This window comes from Corvus moneduloides, chromosome 22 (genome assembly GCF_009650955.1).
Source record: "Corvus moneduloides isolate bCorMon1 chromosome 22, bCorMon1.pri, whole genome shotgun sequence".
NCBI lineage: Eukaryota > Metazoa > Chordata > Aves > Passeriformes > Corvidae > Corvus > Corvus moneduloides.
In genome coordinates this window covers 5,907,103-5,922,107 of record NC_045497.1, presented here as the reverse complement: position 1 = coordinate 5,922,107, position 15,005 = coordinate 5,907,103, and the positions used below count along the sequence as shown (strand labels likewise).

Below are 15,005 nucleotides of genomic sequence, written 5' to 3'. Positions count from 1 at the left end.
GCTCCTGGCTCTGGGAATTGCCCTCTGTGTGGCCCTCTGCAAGTGGGGGCTGTTGGCATTAACACTGATTGATTAATTAACGTGCTCTTGTAACGTGACCTGTGTCCCCCCCAGACTCCTGCACGTGGCCAGAGTTCACCCGGAGCCTGCAGAGGGTACCAGAGCTCCTGTGGGACACAGGCTGGGAAAGGACAGTGCCCTGGGATCCCGCAGGGAACACTCTGGGATGTGGTTGCTGTCTCACGGTTCTGCCCCAAGACAAGCCTCTTTTGAAGCTGGAGATGAGATCTGGAGCCTGGGAGGGGGAGGCTCCTGTTGAGGTTCTCAGTTACCCTCTCCCCCAGGGCTGGTTGTTTCTGCTCAGCCTTTTCTGGTTGAACATTTGCCTCTGCAAACTCCTGAACGCAGGGACAGGGCTGCAGTGATGACCTGGAGGGAGGCGAACCTCAGGGAGAGCCTCAGGAATTTCCAGCCACCCCCGAGACTGCTGCAGGTGTGTAACCTCCTGCTCCTGCCCTGCCTGAGTAAAGTCAGAGTAAATCAACTTCGTACCTAACTCGTGCTTGGGGCACGCCTGTGGGGACACAGTGTGTGGGATAAATATATATATATATAAAAATGTGTGTGTGTGTGCTCTCCTCCTTATGGCACAGGTTCTTTGTCGAGGTTTAAGAAAAGCCAGTATGTGACAGTAATTTAGGGTTGTGAGTGGCAGAGATGAGGGCTTTGCTCGTGGTTTGGATTAGTACTGGGTATGAATTGTTCTACAGTTCCTAGGGAAAGACAGGAGAGGAAATCCTGCTGCCTTCAGGATGAGGTGAGCAGCTGCTTTGCCTGTGAATCTGGAGGGGCAGAATGGTGAATTAATCCAGTAAAAACCCACTCACTTGGTCCAAGGGGCTCAGAGAGACTGAAAAATACTTTTCCTTTCTGGAAACAGCTCAGTCCCAAGCACTGGCCCAGCTTGTGTTTCAGTGAACCTGCTGGTGCAGCTTGGTGGGCACTGAGCAGTCGGAATCCCATTTCTTGTGAGATCCAGGCTGAGCTGGGTAACCACGGATTGCTGTCCTCGGTGTGAGGACAAAGCAGAGTGACTTCCTTGGGAAGGACAAATGTCATGGACTGGCTGAGGAATCATAAATTAATGATAAGGGCGCTAAAGCCAAAAGGAACACGATGTTGGGTATCAGAAGGGAGCTGGAGAGGGGAAAGGGAAGCAAAAGGAAGAGCTGATAGCAAGTGCAGGAAAATGAAAGCTCTTGTTTTCACAAGGACAAGGTGTGATAGCTCTTCCTGAAGGGTCTCCAAGCTTTGGTTGATTTTCCTCGTTTTCCCAGGGACATTGAGCTGCTCATCCCCAGCAGGAAGAGCTCAGCACACGGGAGGGAACCTGGCTACACCTCCGCTCTGTCCTGCTGGAGACACAGCTTTTCCCAGACCACCCCTGCTTCCCATCCTTCCCTGGTCAAGGAGTGCAGGGCCCTGAGAGGGGGATAAACTCATCAGTGTTGGGGATAAACTCATCAAGTTGAAGATAAATTCATCAAGGAGAGACAGCAGGAACCAAAAACCAGAGTGAGCAGAGAGGCAGCTCTTTGGCTGGGGAACAGCAATGGAACAACTTCACCAAGGAATCCGTGCAATTAAAACATGGGTGAGGCAAAAAATGAGAAGTCAGAGAAATGGGACTGTGAGACTCATTAGGAAAGAGGCAGGAGCTGCCAGGTAAAGCAGCAAAATGAAACCCAGGCAGGCAGGTGGGGAAGGACGTGTTTTATAGACGGGTGAGCCACACCAATTAAAATAGGTGTGGACTGAACACTTTGGCTCTGCTGCTCCTTCCCCACTGGATCCAGCCCTGGGTGGAAGGAGCTGAGTGGGGAGTTGTGAGGCCACAGTGGTGCTCATGTCTGTGGCAGGTCCATCATCCCTGTCCCCTCCCCACTCAGGCTCTTCCCACATTTTTCAGCACCAAGGAAGCTCCAGGTCACCCTAAGGAGTCGCAGCAGTGACTGGGCTCAGCTGTGGGGCACCAGAGCAGCGAAGAGCAACTGAGGTATCCAAAAATTCCCTTTTATCCTGAAAGCATCTTTGGTATCAAAGAGGCACGAGGTGTCCCAGCAGCATCCTGTGCCACCGCCTTGGCAGCACAACGCGTCACCCACGGGCTCGGGGCCTCTCCTCCCAGGAGCCACCAGGATGGAGGGGCCGGTTTGCCCGGCCCTAAGGCCACCTTCCTCACGTGCATCCCCCTCCTGCAATCCCTGCGGGGCAGGGCCCTCTGTCAGCTCTCCGGGCTCTCATCCTGCTCTCTGAGGAGCGCATCCCTCTCCTCGAGGGTTCCGGGCCGTCCTTTCCGATACTCCAGGAACTGGAAGGAGATCTGGGGAGAGGTCAAGGCTCTGCACACTCACAGGGAGGGTCTCTGCATGCACTGGGTGCCACCACCCAGAGGAAAGGGTTTGTGCCAGGAGAGGTGGGAACGGGATAAGGAGCTCAATGCAAACCAGGGGCTGAGGCACTTCCCAGCTGGTGCAACACCACAAAATCACTCATGGAGCAGCATCACCCCACCCCTCCTGCCTGTCCCTGCCTGTTCCACTCCCTGCAAGGCCCTGCTGGCAGGATGGGATCCCATCCCAGGGGAAAGGATACAACCACGTCGAGGGCCAGGACGCCCAGGCTGCCCACGAGCCAGGGCAGGTGGTGCAGGACGTAGTCACCCCGGCCCTGGCCCGGCTCCGGGTTCTTCAGGAGGACACTGAGGCCGTACAGGGAATTCCCCAGCATCACCAGGGCAAAGAGGAAGTAGGAGACCCCGCTGGTGGATTTCCTCTTGTACTGGGAGAAGAGGGAGAGGAGAGGAGCTTGGCTGCAGCTCCCCTAAATCTCTGTACAAAGTGATATTAATCATCCTCTCCCCCAGCATTAAAAAAAGAGAAGAAAAGAGGTGGTGACTCAATGCTGAGAGTCTTTTAGTTCCCCTTTGGCTTGTAAATAAGACAAAATGAAAGCCCCACCCTCAAAATATTGGTAGGTTAAGGGGGGGGGGAGGGGAGAATAAATACAGAGAAATAGTGGAATGGAATGATGGGAGATGGGGCATGGGACCTCCGAGCAGAGAGGAGAAAGGAGAACCCCCCCGAGGAGAAAGGAGAATCCCCTCCGAGGAGAAAGGAGAACTCCCCCAGCCCCCTTCGAGTGCCACGTGAGGAGCCCCGGGGTCCCAGGCTGGGCACTCACGTTGGTGCAGATCTGGGGCACTCGGGAGCACAGGTAGAGCACGGAGGAGATGGAGCCGATGGTAAATCCAATGATTTCAGTCCTGGAGAAAGGCTGCAAGGCAGGGACAGGGACAAGGGGCTCAGAGCACCCAGCCTTGGCTGTGCCCAGCTCCCCCTCCCCTGACAGCCCGGAGATAATTACAGCTGATAATCATATTTCACTTTGCCACAGGAAAATACCCAGTGCAGTCTGTTATCACAGGAATTGGGTTCATTTGCATTGCTTGGAAAGGTCCTTTTCTACTGCCAGTGCAAAACTATTTTGCAAACCTCCCTTTACTTTTAGCCAGCTGAGTTACCTTGCTGCACTTTCTTGCTTGTTTGATTTCCAATAATATATATAAATGTGGATAACTGGAAGGAGAATTAAAGGGGAGAAGTATTCCAAATTTCCTGAAAACAGTCTCTTAAAACCACATTTTTTACAGTATGTCCATCCTATGCAGCTACCTGAGAGAAAGTCTGTTTGCAAACAGAGATGTGGGAAATGTGAGGTTTGCTGACTCTCGAGTAGCTCACAGAAGTGCTTGAAGTCTGAAGTGAAAATGCCCTGAAATGTCTGAAATCCTGCAGCAAACTCTTCCTGAATTTTGGAACAATCTCTGGAAAAGCTCTCTTTCCAGTGTCACCTTCCTAGACTGTAACAGTCTCCTGGAAGGTCGGTCCTAAAATAGGAATAACCCCCAACCCCAAAACGCACTGTGGGGTCCAGGGTGGTTTTTTGGCATCACAGCATCAAACAGGACATCCCCATGCAGATCTCTATCCCATCTCCCAGGTTTAGGAACTGGCTCACCTTTGATCCAAGCTCATCCCCAGGAGCTGACAGCAGAGACCTTCCTTTGAAGGTTCCTGGATCCTCGGTGCTGGCACTGCCCAGGAGGGAGAGGCTGGACAGGGACCCCACGGAGAGGAACACAAAGGCTGCGTTGATGGGAGCGGGGACTGCAGGGAGTCAGACAGAGCCTGATGAGGGAGAACCCAGCAACCCCCAACAGCCCCGGGGGTGCCAGGACCCCCTCGGGGTGAAGAAACCTCCAAACTCTCCCTTATCTCACCAAGGGACTGAGCAACCTCTGAACTCTCCCTTATCTCACCAAGGGATGGGCAGTGGCTGCTGTGGGTGAGTGATGTGATTTATCTCCCAGTGATGTGGCCAATTTGTACCTTATCAGGGAGGAAACTGCTCCTATCTCGGTTTCTTCAGGTTTAGGGCTCTTAAAAATCATCCCCTCTAGAAGATTTCACTGTCTTAGCTCACGATGGCCACTCTCAAATCCCTGCCACAGCAAGCTCTGCTGTGGCTTCTTTATTAGTAGTAATTTATTATTTTTCAGTAATTTTTTAGTGATTATATTCAGCAAAGAAGCTCTCCAGCTTAACAAAACTACGTATCTGATGGGTCAAATATCAACTGATAATAGTGGCTAATAACTTTACATGTCTTTACCAAGTTAAATAATTATCCGTGTTTGGGGTTCAGCAGTGCTGGAAAAGGGATTTTCTCTGTTTTCTCTGGCTGTTTAAACCCTGCCAGAGCTGCTCAGGTTCCCTTTTCACTGCAGTTGAACAGACAGGAACTTCCCTGTCAAGGCTGGAGCACTGACCCCGAAACAATTGAAAACTTCCCCCTTTGCTTCCCAGCACTGCCTGAGTCAGGAGTTCTGTGGTTCCCAGCTCCCAGATGGATTTACTTCCCAGGATTTATTTATTTCTGTGCCCAGTGAGGCTCATGGGGGAGTGGGGAGGGGTATTTTCAGCCTGGACACCGTGGAGGGTTTGTAGGGTCTGCAGAAGCCTCAGGCCCAGCCAGTTGTTGGCTCTGGCTCTCCTAAGGGCCCAAATCACCCAAGGAAAAAAAAAAAAACAACCCAGCAAGCAGTAAGAGGCATCTAATAACTGGAATCTCCCCAGGCTCCCAGTGCCCCCTGGAGTCTCCCCCTCCCTGTTCCCAGTGCCAAGGGGAGCAGAGACCCCAGCCCTGCCCCAACTCACACGCTCTGCCCCCGCTCTTCACCCGGTAGTAGCAGTAGAGGGAGAGCATCCCCAGGTCTGCCAGCACGTAGTAAATGGCTGTGTACACCTGCAGGAGGGGACACGCTGGGCACACCCACAGGGACCTGCCCGGGGGCTGGGATGGTCCCACAGGGATGCTCCCTCCTCTCCCGGGGTCCCTGGGGGAGAAGGGAGTGTCCTGGGATGGAGTAGGGAGCAACCCCGGGGAGGAAAAGGGCAGCAACCCCGGGAGAGAAGGGTGTCCTGGGATGGAGAAGGGAACAACCCCAGCGGGAAAGAAAGGAGTAACCTGGGGGGTGAAGAAGGGAGCATCCCTGGGAGAGAAGGGAACGACCCCAGAGGGGAAAGACGGAACATCCTTGGGAGAGAAAGGAGCACACCCGGGGGTGAAAAGGGAGCAACCCCAGCAGGAGCATTTCTTGGGGGGGAAGAGGGAGCATCCTGGGCAGTTTGGGTCTCTGGCTCGAAAGTGCTGGATAAAGCAGCTCCCAGCCCCTCCCTCCTCGCTGGAGCTGGGGTGTTTGAGAGCCAGCCCGGCCCCGGTACCTGCAGGGGCAGCTGATCAGCCAGGAAGGAACCGATGAGGTTGAGGAGGTCTCCGCCCAGCCACCCCAGCAGGAAATAGATGGAGAGAGCCTGGTCCATGATGCCCGTTCTGCAGGCCTGGTAAAACTGCCTGCAGAGCATTGGGCAGAGGCACAAACATCACCCTCAGCTGGTTCAGCGCTACCTGGCAGCCATCCCCAGGATTCCTGTAGATCCCAAAGCAGTCAGGGGAGGAAAAGCAAGGCCACATGCTCCCCTGACCCCAGCTGGAACTCCAGAGCCCCACTGCTGCTCACCGGGCGCCCTGTGGGAGGAGCAGGGAGGATGATCCCAGCTGCAGGATCCTCCCCTCTGGTTGCAAAAGAACCGTGACCCCTCACGTGCCCCTCTGCCACCCTTGTGTCAGCACTTCCAAGCACCCCAGGGCTCCTGGGGACATTCCTTCCGCAGGATGACCTGTCCTGCTGGCCCTGCACGTGCCTGACGTGGGACATTCCGGCTGCCAGGCGCAGCAACAGCACCACGGCCGCCACCAAGGCTCTGGGGCTGTGCTGCGGCTCCCCTCACCCGAAACCTGCCAAGCCCTTGCCGGGGGGATTTAATAATTCTGGCACCTTGTGCTGGCAGGTCGGGTTGGGCCGTCCCCCGGGAAGGGCTGGCCGGGATCTGGGGGCGATACTGCGGGATTTGGGAGCGGTCCCCAGGGATTTGGGAGCGGTACTCACGGGAAGGCTGCAGCGATGAAGCAGCCGATGGAGCCCAGCCCCAGGACGACGCTGGCGACATCCCAGCCGTCCTGGGCACACTCGTTGAACACATCCATGATCCAGCGGGAGCCGTTGGGGCAGTCGGAGAGATTCCCGAAGGGGAGACCCCTCCAGCGCCGCGCAGCCATGGAACCGCTGGGATAACGCTGGGGAGAAGGGAATAATACAGATAAAATTAATAACACTGGGGAAAGATAGATCTGTGCGAGGGACAGGGCTGGGGCTCCTCCGGGAGCTGGCTCCTGTTGGAAAAATGGATCGTTAGTGGATAATACACCTTTATTGGCTTCGGGTTTGCATCCGGTGGGAAATGCGAGGCAGCCCGGCAGGGTTTGGCTACAGAGGAGAAACAGAAGAAATGAAAGAAGAAGAAATAAAGAAGAACTAAGAAGGGGAAAAAAGGAGGAAAAGAAGGGAGGGAGGAGGAAAAAAACAAAAAAAGGAAAAAAAGAAAAGGCAAAGAAGAAAAAAAGAAAAGGAAAAAAGGAAATGAAAGGGGGAAAGAAGAAGGAAAAAAGAAAAAAGAGAAGAAAAAGAAAAAGAGAAGAAAGGGGAGAAGAAGAGGAGAGGAAGAAGAAGAAAAGAAGAAGAGAATGAGAAGAAGAATTTAAGAAGAAAAGAAGAAGAAGAAAAGAAGAGGAAGAAAAGAAAAGAAGAACAAAAAAAGAAGAAAAAAGGAGAAGAAAAAAGGAGAAGAAAAAAGGTGGGGGTGGGGAGGGGAGAGAATAAACAAAAGAAGCCGAAATCCAGCCCAACCTGTCCTCGCAGCACCGGCACTCACCTCCTCACCGACGCGGTTCGGAATTTGACTTTATTTTTCCCTGGAAACCCCCTCTTTTTGAAACTTGGGCTGTTTTTCTTTGCAAATCCACAACTCCTCAGACACCCGCCGGGTTTCCTTCGCCGCTGTCCCAACTCCTGCCCTGTTTCTTTCGCAGTTCTCCCAAATCCTGCCGGGTTTCTTTTAACGCTGTCCCAAACCCTGCCGGGTCTCCTCTGCCGCCTCAGGCGCTTTCTCAGGAAGCTGCCGGCAACCGGCAGTTTTTCACGGCCCCGCGGCGGGCAGTCAGTGAGCCTTTTCACGAAGTCGCTGCTTTTCCGCACACTCCCTCTGGGTTCCCAGCGCTGCCTTTCCCAAAGCCGCCGCTTTTTCCCGAGCTCGGGGCGCTCGGCCCCGCCGCGTGTGGGGCCGGGCGGGGCGCGGGGCGGGCCGAGGCCGCGCAGGCGCGATGGCGGCGCGGGCGGCGATGGCGGCGCGGGCGGCTGGCGGGGCCCGGCCCGCCGTGGTGCTGGGCACGATGGAGATGGGCCGGCGCGCCGGGCCCGAGGCGAGCGCCGAGCTGCTCCGCGCCTTCCTGCGCCGCCAATACCGCCTCCTCGACACCGCCTTCATGTACGCGGGAGGCGAGTCCGAGCGCATCCTGGGCACGCTGCTGGCCGGCGGCACCGAGCCCGGTACGGCCGCGGAGGGTGGGCTGCCGTCGGGGGAAAGGGGCTGCCTTGGGGCTCGTGTCTGAGGAGGGGGGTCCGCTTTGGGAGGCTGACAACTGTCCTTGAGGAGGAGGGACTTGGCGAGGACTCGTTCCGTGAAGAGAGCGGTCTTTCCTGAGCAGAAGGGACTTGCTGGGAACCGTGCCCTGAGGAGAGGGCTCTTCCCGTAGAAGGGTCTTCCCTGAGGAGAGGGTCTTGTCTCTTCTGCCAGGTTGACACAGTCTCCTTGAGGAGAAAGGACTTGGCCAGGACTCGTCCCCTGAAGAGCAGGGTTTTCCCTGTTAGGCTAATGCCCTCCCTGAGAAGAGACTTCCCTGAGGAGATGGGACTTCCCTGGGGAAGGAGAAGGGTGTTTCCTGCTAGGCTGAGACAGTCCTTGAGGAGAAGGGAATTGCCTCAGGACTCGTGCTCTGAGAAGAGGGGTCTACCCTGAGGAGAAGGGTCTCCTCTGCCAGGCTGACTCTGTCCCTGAGGACAAGAGGGCAAGGGCCTTCCCCAGGGTGCATTCCCTGAGGAGAGGGATCCTCTCTGCTGGGCTGACTCCCTCCTTGAGGAAAAAGGACTTGCCCCAGGTCCATCCCCTTAGGATAAGGGTTGTGCCTGCCAGGCTGATGCCATGCCTGAGGAGAAGGGAGCCCCTATTAGTGCTGACCCCCAGACCTTGAGGAGCAGACCTTCCCTGTCTGGGGCAGACCCCCAGTCCCTGCAGAGAGGAGCCTCGCCTGCTAGGCTGATGTGATTCCTGAGGAGAGGCACCTTCCCTGGAACACCTCAAACACTTGGGTTATGTGCCTTATCCCCATTCCCCTCCTCAAGGGGGAAACATCCTTGCTCATTCCTTCTCTCTCTGCCAGTGGAAGTGGCCACCAAGGCCAACCCATGGGATGGGAAGACGCTGAAGCCGGAGAGCGTGCGCTCCCAGCTGGACACGTCCCTGGAGAGGCTGCAGAGGAAGAGTGTGGAGCTCTTCTACCTCCACGCTCCCGACCACGGGACCCCGGTGGAGGAGACCCTGCGTGCCTGCCACGAGCTGCACAAAGAGGTAAAGTGCAGAGTCCAAGCCTGGAAAATCCTTGATTCCCTCCTTCCCACCACTTTTAATAAACCAGGCATGCTTGTTGTGCCCATCTGCAGCACTGGCTTTGTGCAGCTGTGGCAAGAGGAGACAGAGCCCAGGGCAAAGCCGAGCAGCCGCTGTTCTTTGTGTGCTCACGTGGTGCACTTTGTTCCCAAGAGCTCTTGGAAGCATTGGAACATCTGAACTTTGCTTCCAGCCCTGTTAATCCTAACCTGTCTGGGTTAGGATTAGTGCTGGTAATGGGTGAAGAACTCCTGAGTTTCATTTATCTACTTATGTCATTTAAACTAGAAGATGTGAATTCCAAATGAACAGAAAATGGGAAATATTTTTGTCAGGTCTTAATAATTCATAGTCTGTCAGAAAAGGTGGACAGGAATTAACCCTTCTGGACTAAAATTTAGTGACTGACTGTCCTTTTCACTGTACCCGTCTGTGCTGTCTGGGTCCAGATGAACTTTGAAACACTGGAACTGAATTCCTTTTCATTCCTCTGCAGGGAAAGTTTAAAGAGCTTGGCCTGTCAAACTACTCCGCGTGGGAGGTGGCAGAAATCTGCACCATCTGCAAGTACAACAACTGGGTGATGCCAACTGTGTACCAGGTGAGGGAGGGGGGAATCTTGGATTTGGGCTCCCTGAATCTAGGACCAGCCCCCAGTGTGCCAAATATAAACGCAGAGAAGGAATCTGCTGCATTTAGTCTGAGAAGTCACAGAATCACTGAGGTTGGAAAAGATCTCCAGTCCAAGCTGTGACCAATCCCCACCTTGGCACCCAGCCCAGAGCATTGAGTGCCACGTCTAGGCGTTCCTTGGACACTTCAAGGGATGGGGACTCCAAACCTCCCTGGGCAGCCCCTTCCAAGGCCTGACAGCCCTTTCAGTGAGGAAATTCAGGAAGCTGAGCACGGTCGCTGCTCAGAAACAGCTCGGTGTGTTCGTTGCTGGAGCCAGTGACTCCCCTGGCATGGAACTTAAATTATTTGCAGTCCTTCAGCGAGTCTGTTCCTAAGCAAATCATAACCTTGTGTGAGCTGAAGCTGCTCTCCCGGATGAGTATGGCCAGGGAAGGGTGGGAAAAGGCGGATGCTGTGCCCTGAGCTCTGTTCCAGGCTGTCTCCCACCCGGTGCAGGGAATGTACAACGCGACCACGCGCCAGGTGGAGGCCGAGCTGTTCCCCTGCCTGAGGCACTTCGGGCTGCGCTTCTACGCCTACAACCCGCTGGCAGGTACAGGGGGCAAGGCCAGGCTTTGGGCCAAAACCCAGTGGAACAGGGGCTGTGCAGAGCCGGCCCATCCCTGAAGCTGCTGCTCCCTTCCTTCGCAGGGGGGCTGCTGACCGGCAAGTACAAGTACGAGGACAAAGACACGAGCCAGCCCACTGGGAGATTTTTTGGGAATGACTGGGCTCAGGCCTACAGGGACAGGTATGTCCTGAGCTGACAGATGAGCAGGAATGGCTGCATTAAAAAAACACTCTAATAGGCAGCTGAGAGGAAGCAGATTTGCCCAAAGTTTGGGAGTATGTCAGCACACATGCTTGGGGCTGTGGTGTGTGACTGAGCTCTGCAGGGTGGTTTTTAGGCTAAGCTTCCTCACAACTTCCAAGGGAGATTGCAGAAGTCCTCAGAGGCTACGAAGAGTTGTCTGAGGTTTCCTGAAAGCCTTTTGATTGGAATATAGATGTACCACTGACTAGAGGTCCCAAGGCCAATAACAATGATTTTTTTTTTTTTTTGCAGGTACTGGAAAAAACACAATTTTGAGGGAATTGCACTGGTAGAAAAAGCTCTGAAAGAGGCTTATGGCTCCACTGCACCCAGCCTGGCATCCGCTGCACTGCGCTGGCTCTACAACCACTCCAAACTGCAGGTGAGAGCTTCACCTGGGCACTGCTGCCAGCACTGGGCACTGCTGCCAGCACTGGGCACTGCTGCCGTGGCTCACAAACAGGGAAATTTCAGTGTAGTGTCTTTTCATCCTGTGGGATTGTGGTGTTCCAAGGTGAATATTGGTGTACAGACTCTGCCAGGCAGCGGGAGTGAGGCAACTCATTGCCTTTCCACATGCTATCCCATGTGGTCAGAACTGGAAGATTTTAGGTGCCAGTTACTGGGGTCTTGGCTTCCCACGCACTCAGCTTCCCTGCAAGGAGAGGACTCGCCCTTCACTGGACTAGGAAACTAGTGCTTAATATTCCCCATCTCCCCTAAATGTTCCTGTAGCCCATCATAAAGTAGGACTTGGCAGCTTTTGAGGAGTTGGCATGACCTGAGGAAGTCCAGGCCTAGTGAGCAGAACTTGTGGTGTCAGTTGCTTAATTGCTGGGTGTTCTTTAGTGGAAAGATGCTTCGTTTGGCCCACAGTGGCTTGGGAGGGGAGCTTCCTTTTGGGATCAGCACCACCTCCCATCTCTTTCCAGGGTTCTCTTGGAGATGCAGTGATCATCGGGATGTCCAACTTGGAGCAGCTGGAGCAGAACCTCAACTACAGCGAGGACGGTCCCCTGCTGCCGGCCGTGGTGCAGGCGTTCGACGAGGCCTGGAACTTGAGTGCACACGACTGCCCCAACTACTTCCGCTAGGGACGGCCTGGGACACCCGGCACAGGCTCTGGGAACTCGGGAGAGGTACTCCCCACCCTGCCCTCCCACCCACGTGTGGAGGGCTGGAGATTTTTCCTGAATCAACGAAGCTTTGTAGGATCCACACCCGTGCCTCAGTTGTTCCTCCCTCCCGGCTCCTCAGCTCTCCCAGCACACCCCGTGATTCAGGATGCAGCTGATCAGGAAAATGAATGTGTTAACGAGGTGAAAGCCCCTGTTCTGCTTTAATGTGAAATCTTAAGTAACTACATACAAGAATAAAACCTCTTTCTAATGCAGACCCCATCTCTGACCTGCACCTGGAACCTGGCATCTCTTTGGCAGCACCTGGGGCCTTTGAATCACAGAACTCCAGAATGGTTTGGGTTGGAAGGTCCTTAAATCTCATCTCGTTCCACCCCCTGCCATGGGCAGGAACACCTTCCACTATCCCAGGGTGCTCCAAGCCCCATCCAGCCTGACCTTGAACACTTCCAGAGATGAGGTAAAATTCCAAGGATTGAGCTAATTATCTTCTTCTGTGTCAGAATAACAAACTCTCAGCATCTTTCCTATTGTGCTGTATCCAAGTTGCATTACATTTACACCCTTTCTGCCCAGTTTTCATGTTTGAGGTGGCATTTCCTCAGATCCCAGGATCCACCAACAGCAACAGGGAGCAGTAACAACCAGCTGGAGTTTTACATAGATATTTATATAAATATTAAAAAAAAGTGTAGTCAGGTCATTTTATATAAAGATCATCCCAGTCCAGGTGCACCCAGGGAAGAGAAATACCCTCCTCTTTTTCTCCCTAAAATAGAACTCTCTGGTGTCCAGGCTGTTAGTCCTCATTGCTGCCATCGTCGTCATCCTCCTCTTCCTCCTCCTCCTCCTCTGCTGTGTCTCCCATGAGCTTCTGGAAGTCTCCCGTCTCAGAATTCCACAGAAACTTCATGGTGACTTTAAACTCTGCCATCTCGTAGCCAAAGAGTTTCTGGGAGAGGACACAAATCTGTCATTCCTGCTTTACTGTCTCCATGCCCAGCCTAGCAAAACAGTAAATTCCGCTTCCAGGTGGGAAGTGGAGCAAAGCAGGAACCAAATTAATTGCTGCTGAGTTTTAGGAGTTGTGTTAATTAATTATTAGTTGTTTTGTGTCAGGAAGCAGGGCCTGTTACTCACCAGCACACGGGCCTGTTCCGGGGTGAGAACATCCCCTTCCTTGCACACTTCGTAATCCGAAAGCAGCGTCACCACTCCTGCAGAGCAAAACCCCTGGAAATAGGCTCCCAGGCCCTGGGAACTCCCCTGGAATGTGGGGGACAGAGCCAGGACCCTCTCCAACACCACCCCCTGGAGCTGACACCTTCCCAGGCAGTATCAGTGCACCCCACGGAGATGGGGGAGATCAGCTCCAAAACCCCACACCTGGTTCCTGAGTGGGTTAATCCGAGCTGTTTCCACTGGAGAAAGGTGGCATTGTGGAGAAATCTGAGGGTTTTACTCAGCCTTTGACACGAGTTTGGGAACAGCAGCACAAGAAGGACATAAGGAGTCCTAGCCCCAGCCCAACAAGGACAAAGTTGTCCCTGAGGTTTTCTCCAGGCCTAAACCCCACTCTGTATTTAATGTTCTCCGTAAGAGCTCCCAGCTGCACCGACAAGGCCGGAGCTGACCCTCCCAGCCCCTGCTGTACCTTTCTTCAGCGCCGTGGGCAGTCCCAGCTGCCGCAGCTGCGGCTCCATGGAGTGGGGGAACTGCTCCAGGGGCCCCGTGTCCAGGCTCACCCCGTACGGCGCCTTGTTCCCAGCGCGGGCAAAGTCCAGCTCCCGGAACTTGGAGAACCACCTGGGACAGAGACGGGCAGGGAGAGCTTCAGCTGTGGGAGAACAGCCCTGGGCTGAGGCAGGGATTGAGGCACAGCCTGCCCTACAGTCCTTAAAGAGGCTGTGGCTGCCCCATCCCTGGAAGTGTCCAAGGGGGTGGAACGAGGTGAGCTTTAAGGTCTTTCCCAACCCAAACCCTTCCACGATTCTGCCCAGCTGTCGCAGGAATGGCTGACAAAGAGGAGTGGAAAAGGCCCATGAGACCATCCCTGCTTGAAGGGAAGCAGCAGGGAGTGAAGGGCTTTTGTGGCAACAAAGAGGCTGTGCCAGGCTGGTACTTACTCATCCACCTCGTCCCTGGTGCGGTTGGTGAAGAGGAGCCCGACCTCCCCTCTCAGGTGTTTGCTGACCTGGAAGAAAGGAGCATCCATGGGGACTGGGGAGCAAGGGGACTCGCCTGCAAGGGCTCGGTCCTGCACAGCTCCACTCACAACAGAGCCTTTGTGGCAGCACATGGATGGGTTCAATTAAAACACACACAGAACGGTGACCCCAGGATGTTATTCCAGGATGTGGAATACGCCAGGTGAAGCTTTAGGACACCCAGAGGAACCCCCAGCAGGTACCTTGTGCAGGTTCTCCTTGTACTCGCTGCTCGGCTCCCGGCCCAGTGCCACCATCATCACCTTGTTCTTCCCGAAGAAGATCCTGGCCCAGGAGGAGCAGGAGAAGGATGTCAGCCCTGGAGCTCATCCCCTTGGGCATCCCCCCGGCACCACCCCCCTGCCCACCTGCTGTGCTTCCAGGCGTTCCGCACATCCTTCAGCTTGTTGTTCCTCATGTTGGCCACGGAGAAGACGAAGATGTACTTGTAGGTGTCCACACAGCGCCGCAGCTGCGAGGGGGCCGTTACCGGGACAGGGACGGGCACAGGGGGCGGGGGGAACGGGGAGGACAGGGAAATGGGAGAGGGGCCCGGGCCCGGGCCAGACTCACCTCGGCGATCAGCGCCTGCTTGGCCTCCAGCCCCTTGCGGGGCGTCCGCGTCAGGGACACTGCGGGGAGCGGAGAGAGCGTCAGGGCGGGATGGGGAAGGGGACGGTGATGGGGAAGGGGACGGTGATCGGGACGGGGTATGGGCAAGGAGTCGGAAGGATGAGGAAGGGGATGGGAGATGGGATGGAGAAAGGGATGGGGACAAGGGATGGGAAAAGGACGGAGAAGGGAGTGGGGAGAGGGACGTGTCCGGGCAAGGTGTCCGGGACCGGGGCTCGGGGGTGCCGCTCCCACCCTTGCGGTCCCGCTTGGACTTGGGCATGGTTCCGCCGTGCTCCGAGGCCCCCGAGCGGCGCGCGGGCTGCCGGGAGCGGGCGGGACTGCCCCGTGCGCTGCCTGCGCTCCCCACGGC

The 15,005-nt window shown here is 55.2% G+C and overlaps 3 protein-coding genes across 5 annotated transcripts; 1 reads left to right on the top strand and 2 right to left on the bottom strand.

Annotated features, from left to right (window-relative positions):
• Nucleotides 1-1,756: 1,756 nt before the first annotated feature.
• Nucleotides 1,757-7,820, bottom strand: SLC66A1 (solute carrier family 66 member 1). The gene is made up of 8 exons (XM_032131366.1): nt 7,395-7,820; nt 6,572-6,759; nt 5,847-5,976; nt 5,280-5,367; nt 4,081-4,229; nt 3,244-3,336; nt 2,656-2,841; nt 1,757-2,383 (listed from the first exon to the last, which is right to left on the bottom strand). Exons 2-8 carry the CDS (start codon nt 6,739-6,741, stop codon nt 2,285-2,287), a joined length of 915 nt encoding a protein of 304 aa, XP_031987257.1. The 5' UTR covers nt 6,742-6,759; nt 7,395-7,820; the 3' UTR covers nt 1,757-2,284.
• A 21-nt stretch (nt 7,821-7,841) lies between these two features.
• Nucleotides 7,842-12,074, top strand: AKR7A2 (aldo-keto reductase family 7 member A2). 2 transcript variants are annotated; one of them, XM_032131363.1, is made up of 7 exons: nt 7,842-8,068; nt 8,959-9,146; nt 9,682-9,786; nt 10,317-10,413; nt 10,512-10,611; nt 10,927-11,056; nt 11,607-12,069. In XM_032131363.1, the coding sequence occupies exons 1-7, from the start codon at nt 7,843-7,845 to the stop codon at nt 11,766-11,768; spliced, it is 1,008 nt and encodes a 335-aa protein (XP_031987254.1). In that variant the 5' UTR covers nt 7,842; the 3' UTR covers nt 11,769-12,069. The 2 variants fall into 2 exon arrangements, with proteins under 2 accessions (XP_031987254.1, XP_031987253.1); XM_032131362.1 differs by having other exon boundaries at nt 7,844-8,068; nt 10,296-10,413; nt 11,607-12,074.
• Nucleotides 12,075-12,462: 388 nt separating this feature from the next.
• MRTO4 (MRT4 homolog, ribosome maturation factor) lies at nt 12,463-14,978 on the bottom strand. 2 transcript variants are annotated; one of them, XM_032131364.1, is made up of 8 exons: nt 14,888-14,978; nt 14,594-14,652; nt 14,389-14,492; nt 14,224-14,305; nt 13,940-14,007; nt 13,468-13,619; nt 12,954-13,030; nt 12,463-12,765 (listed from the first exon to the last, which is right to left on the bottom strand). In XM_032131364.1, the coding sequence occupies exons 1-8, from the start codon at nt 14,913-14,915 to the stop codon at nt 12,613-12,615; spliced, it is 723 nt and encodes a 240-aa protein (XP_031987255.1). In that variant the 5' UTR covers nt 14,916-14,978; the 3' UTR covers nt 12,463-12,612. The 2 variants fall into 2 exon arrangements, with proteins under 2 accessions (XP_031987255.1, XP_031987256.1); XM_032131365.1 differs by having other exon boundaries at nt 12,759-12,838.
• Nucleotides 14,979-15,005: the final 27 nt, after the last annotated feature.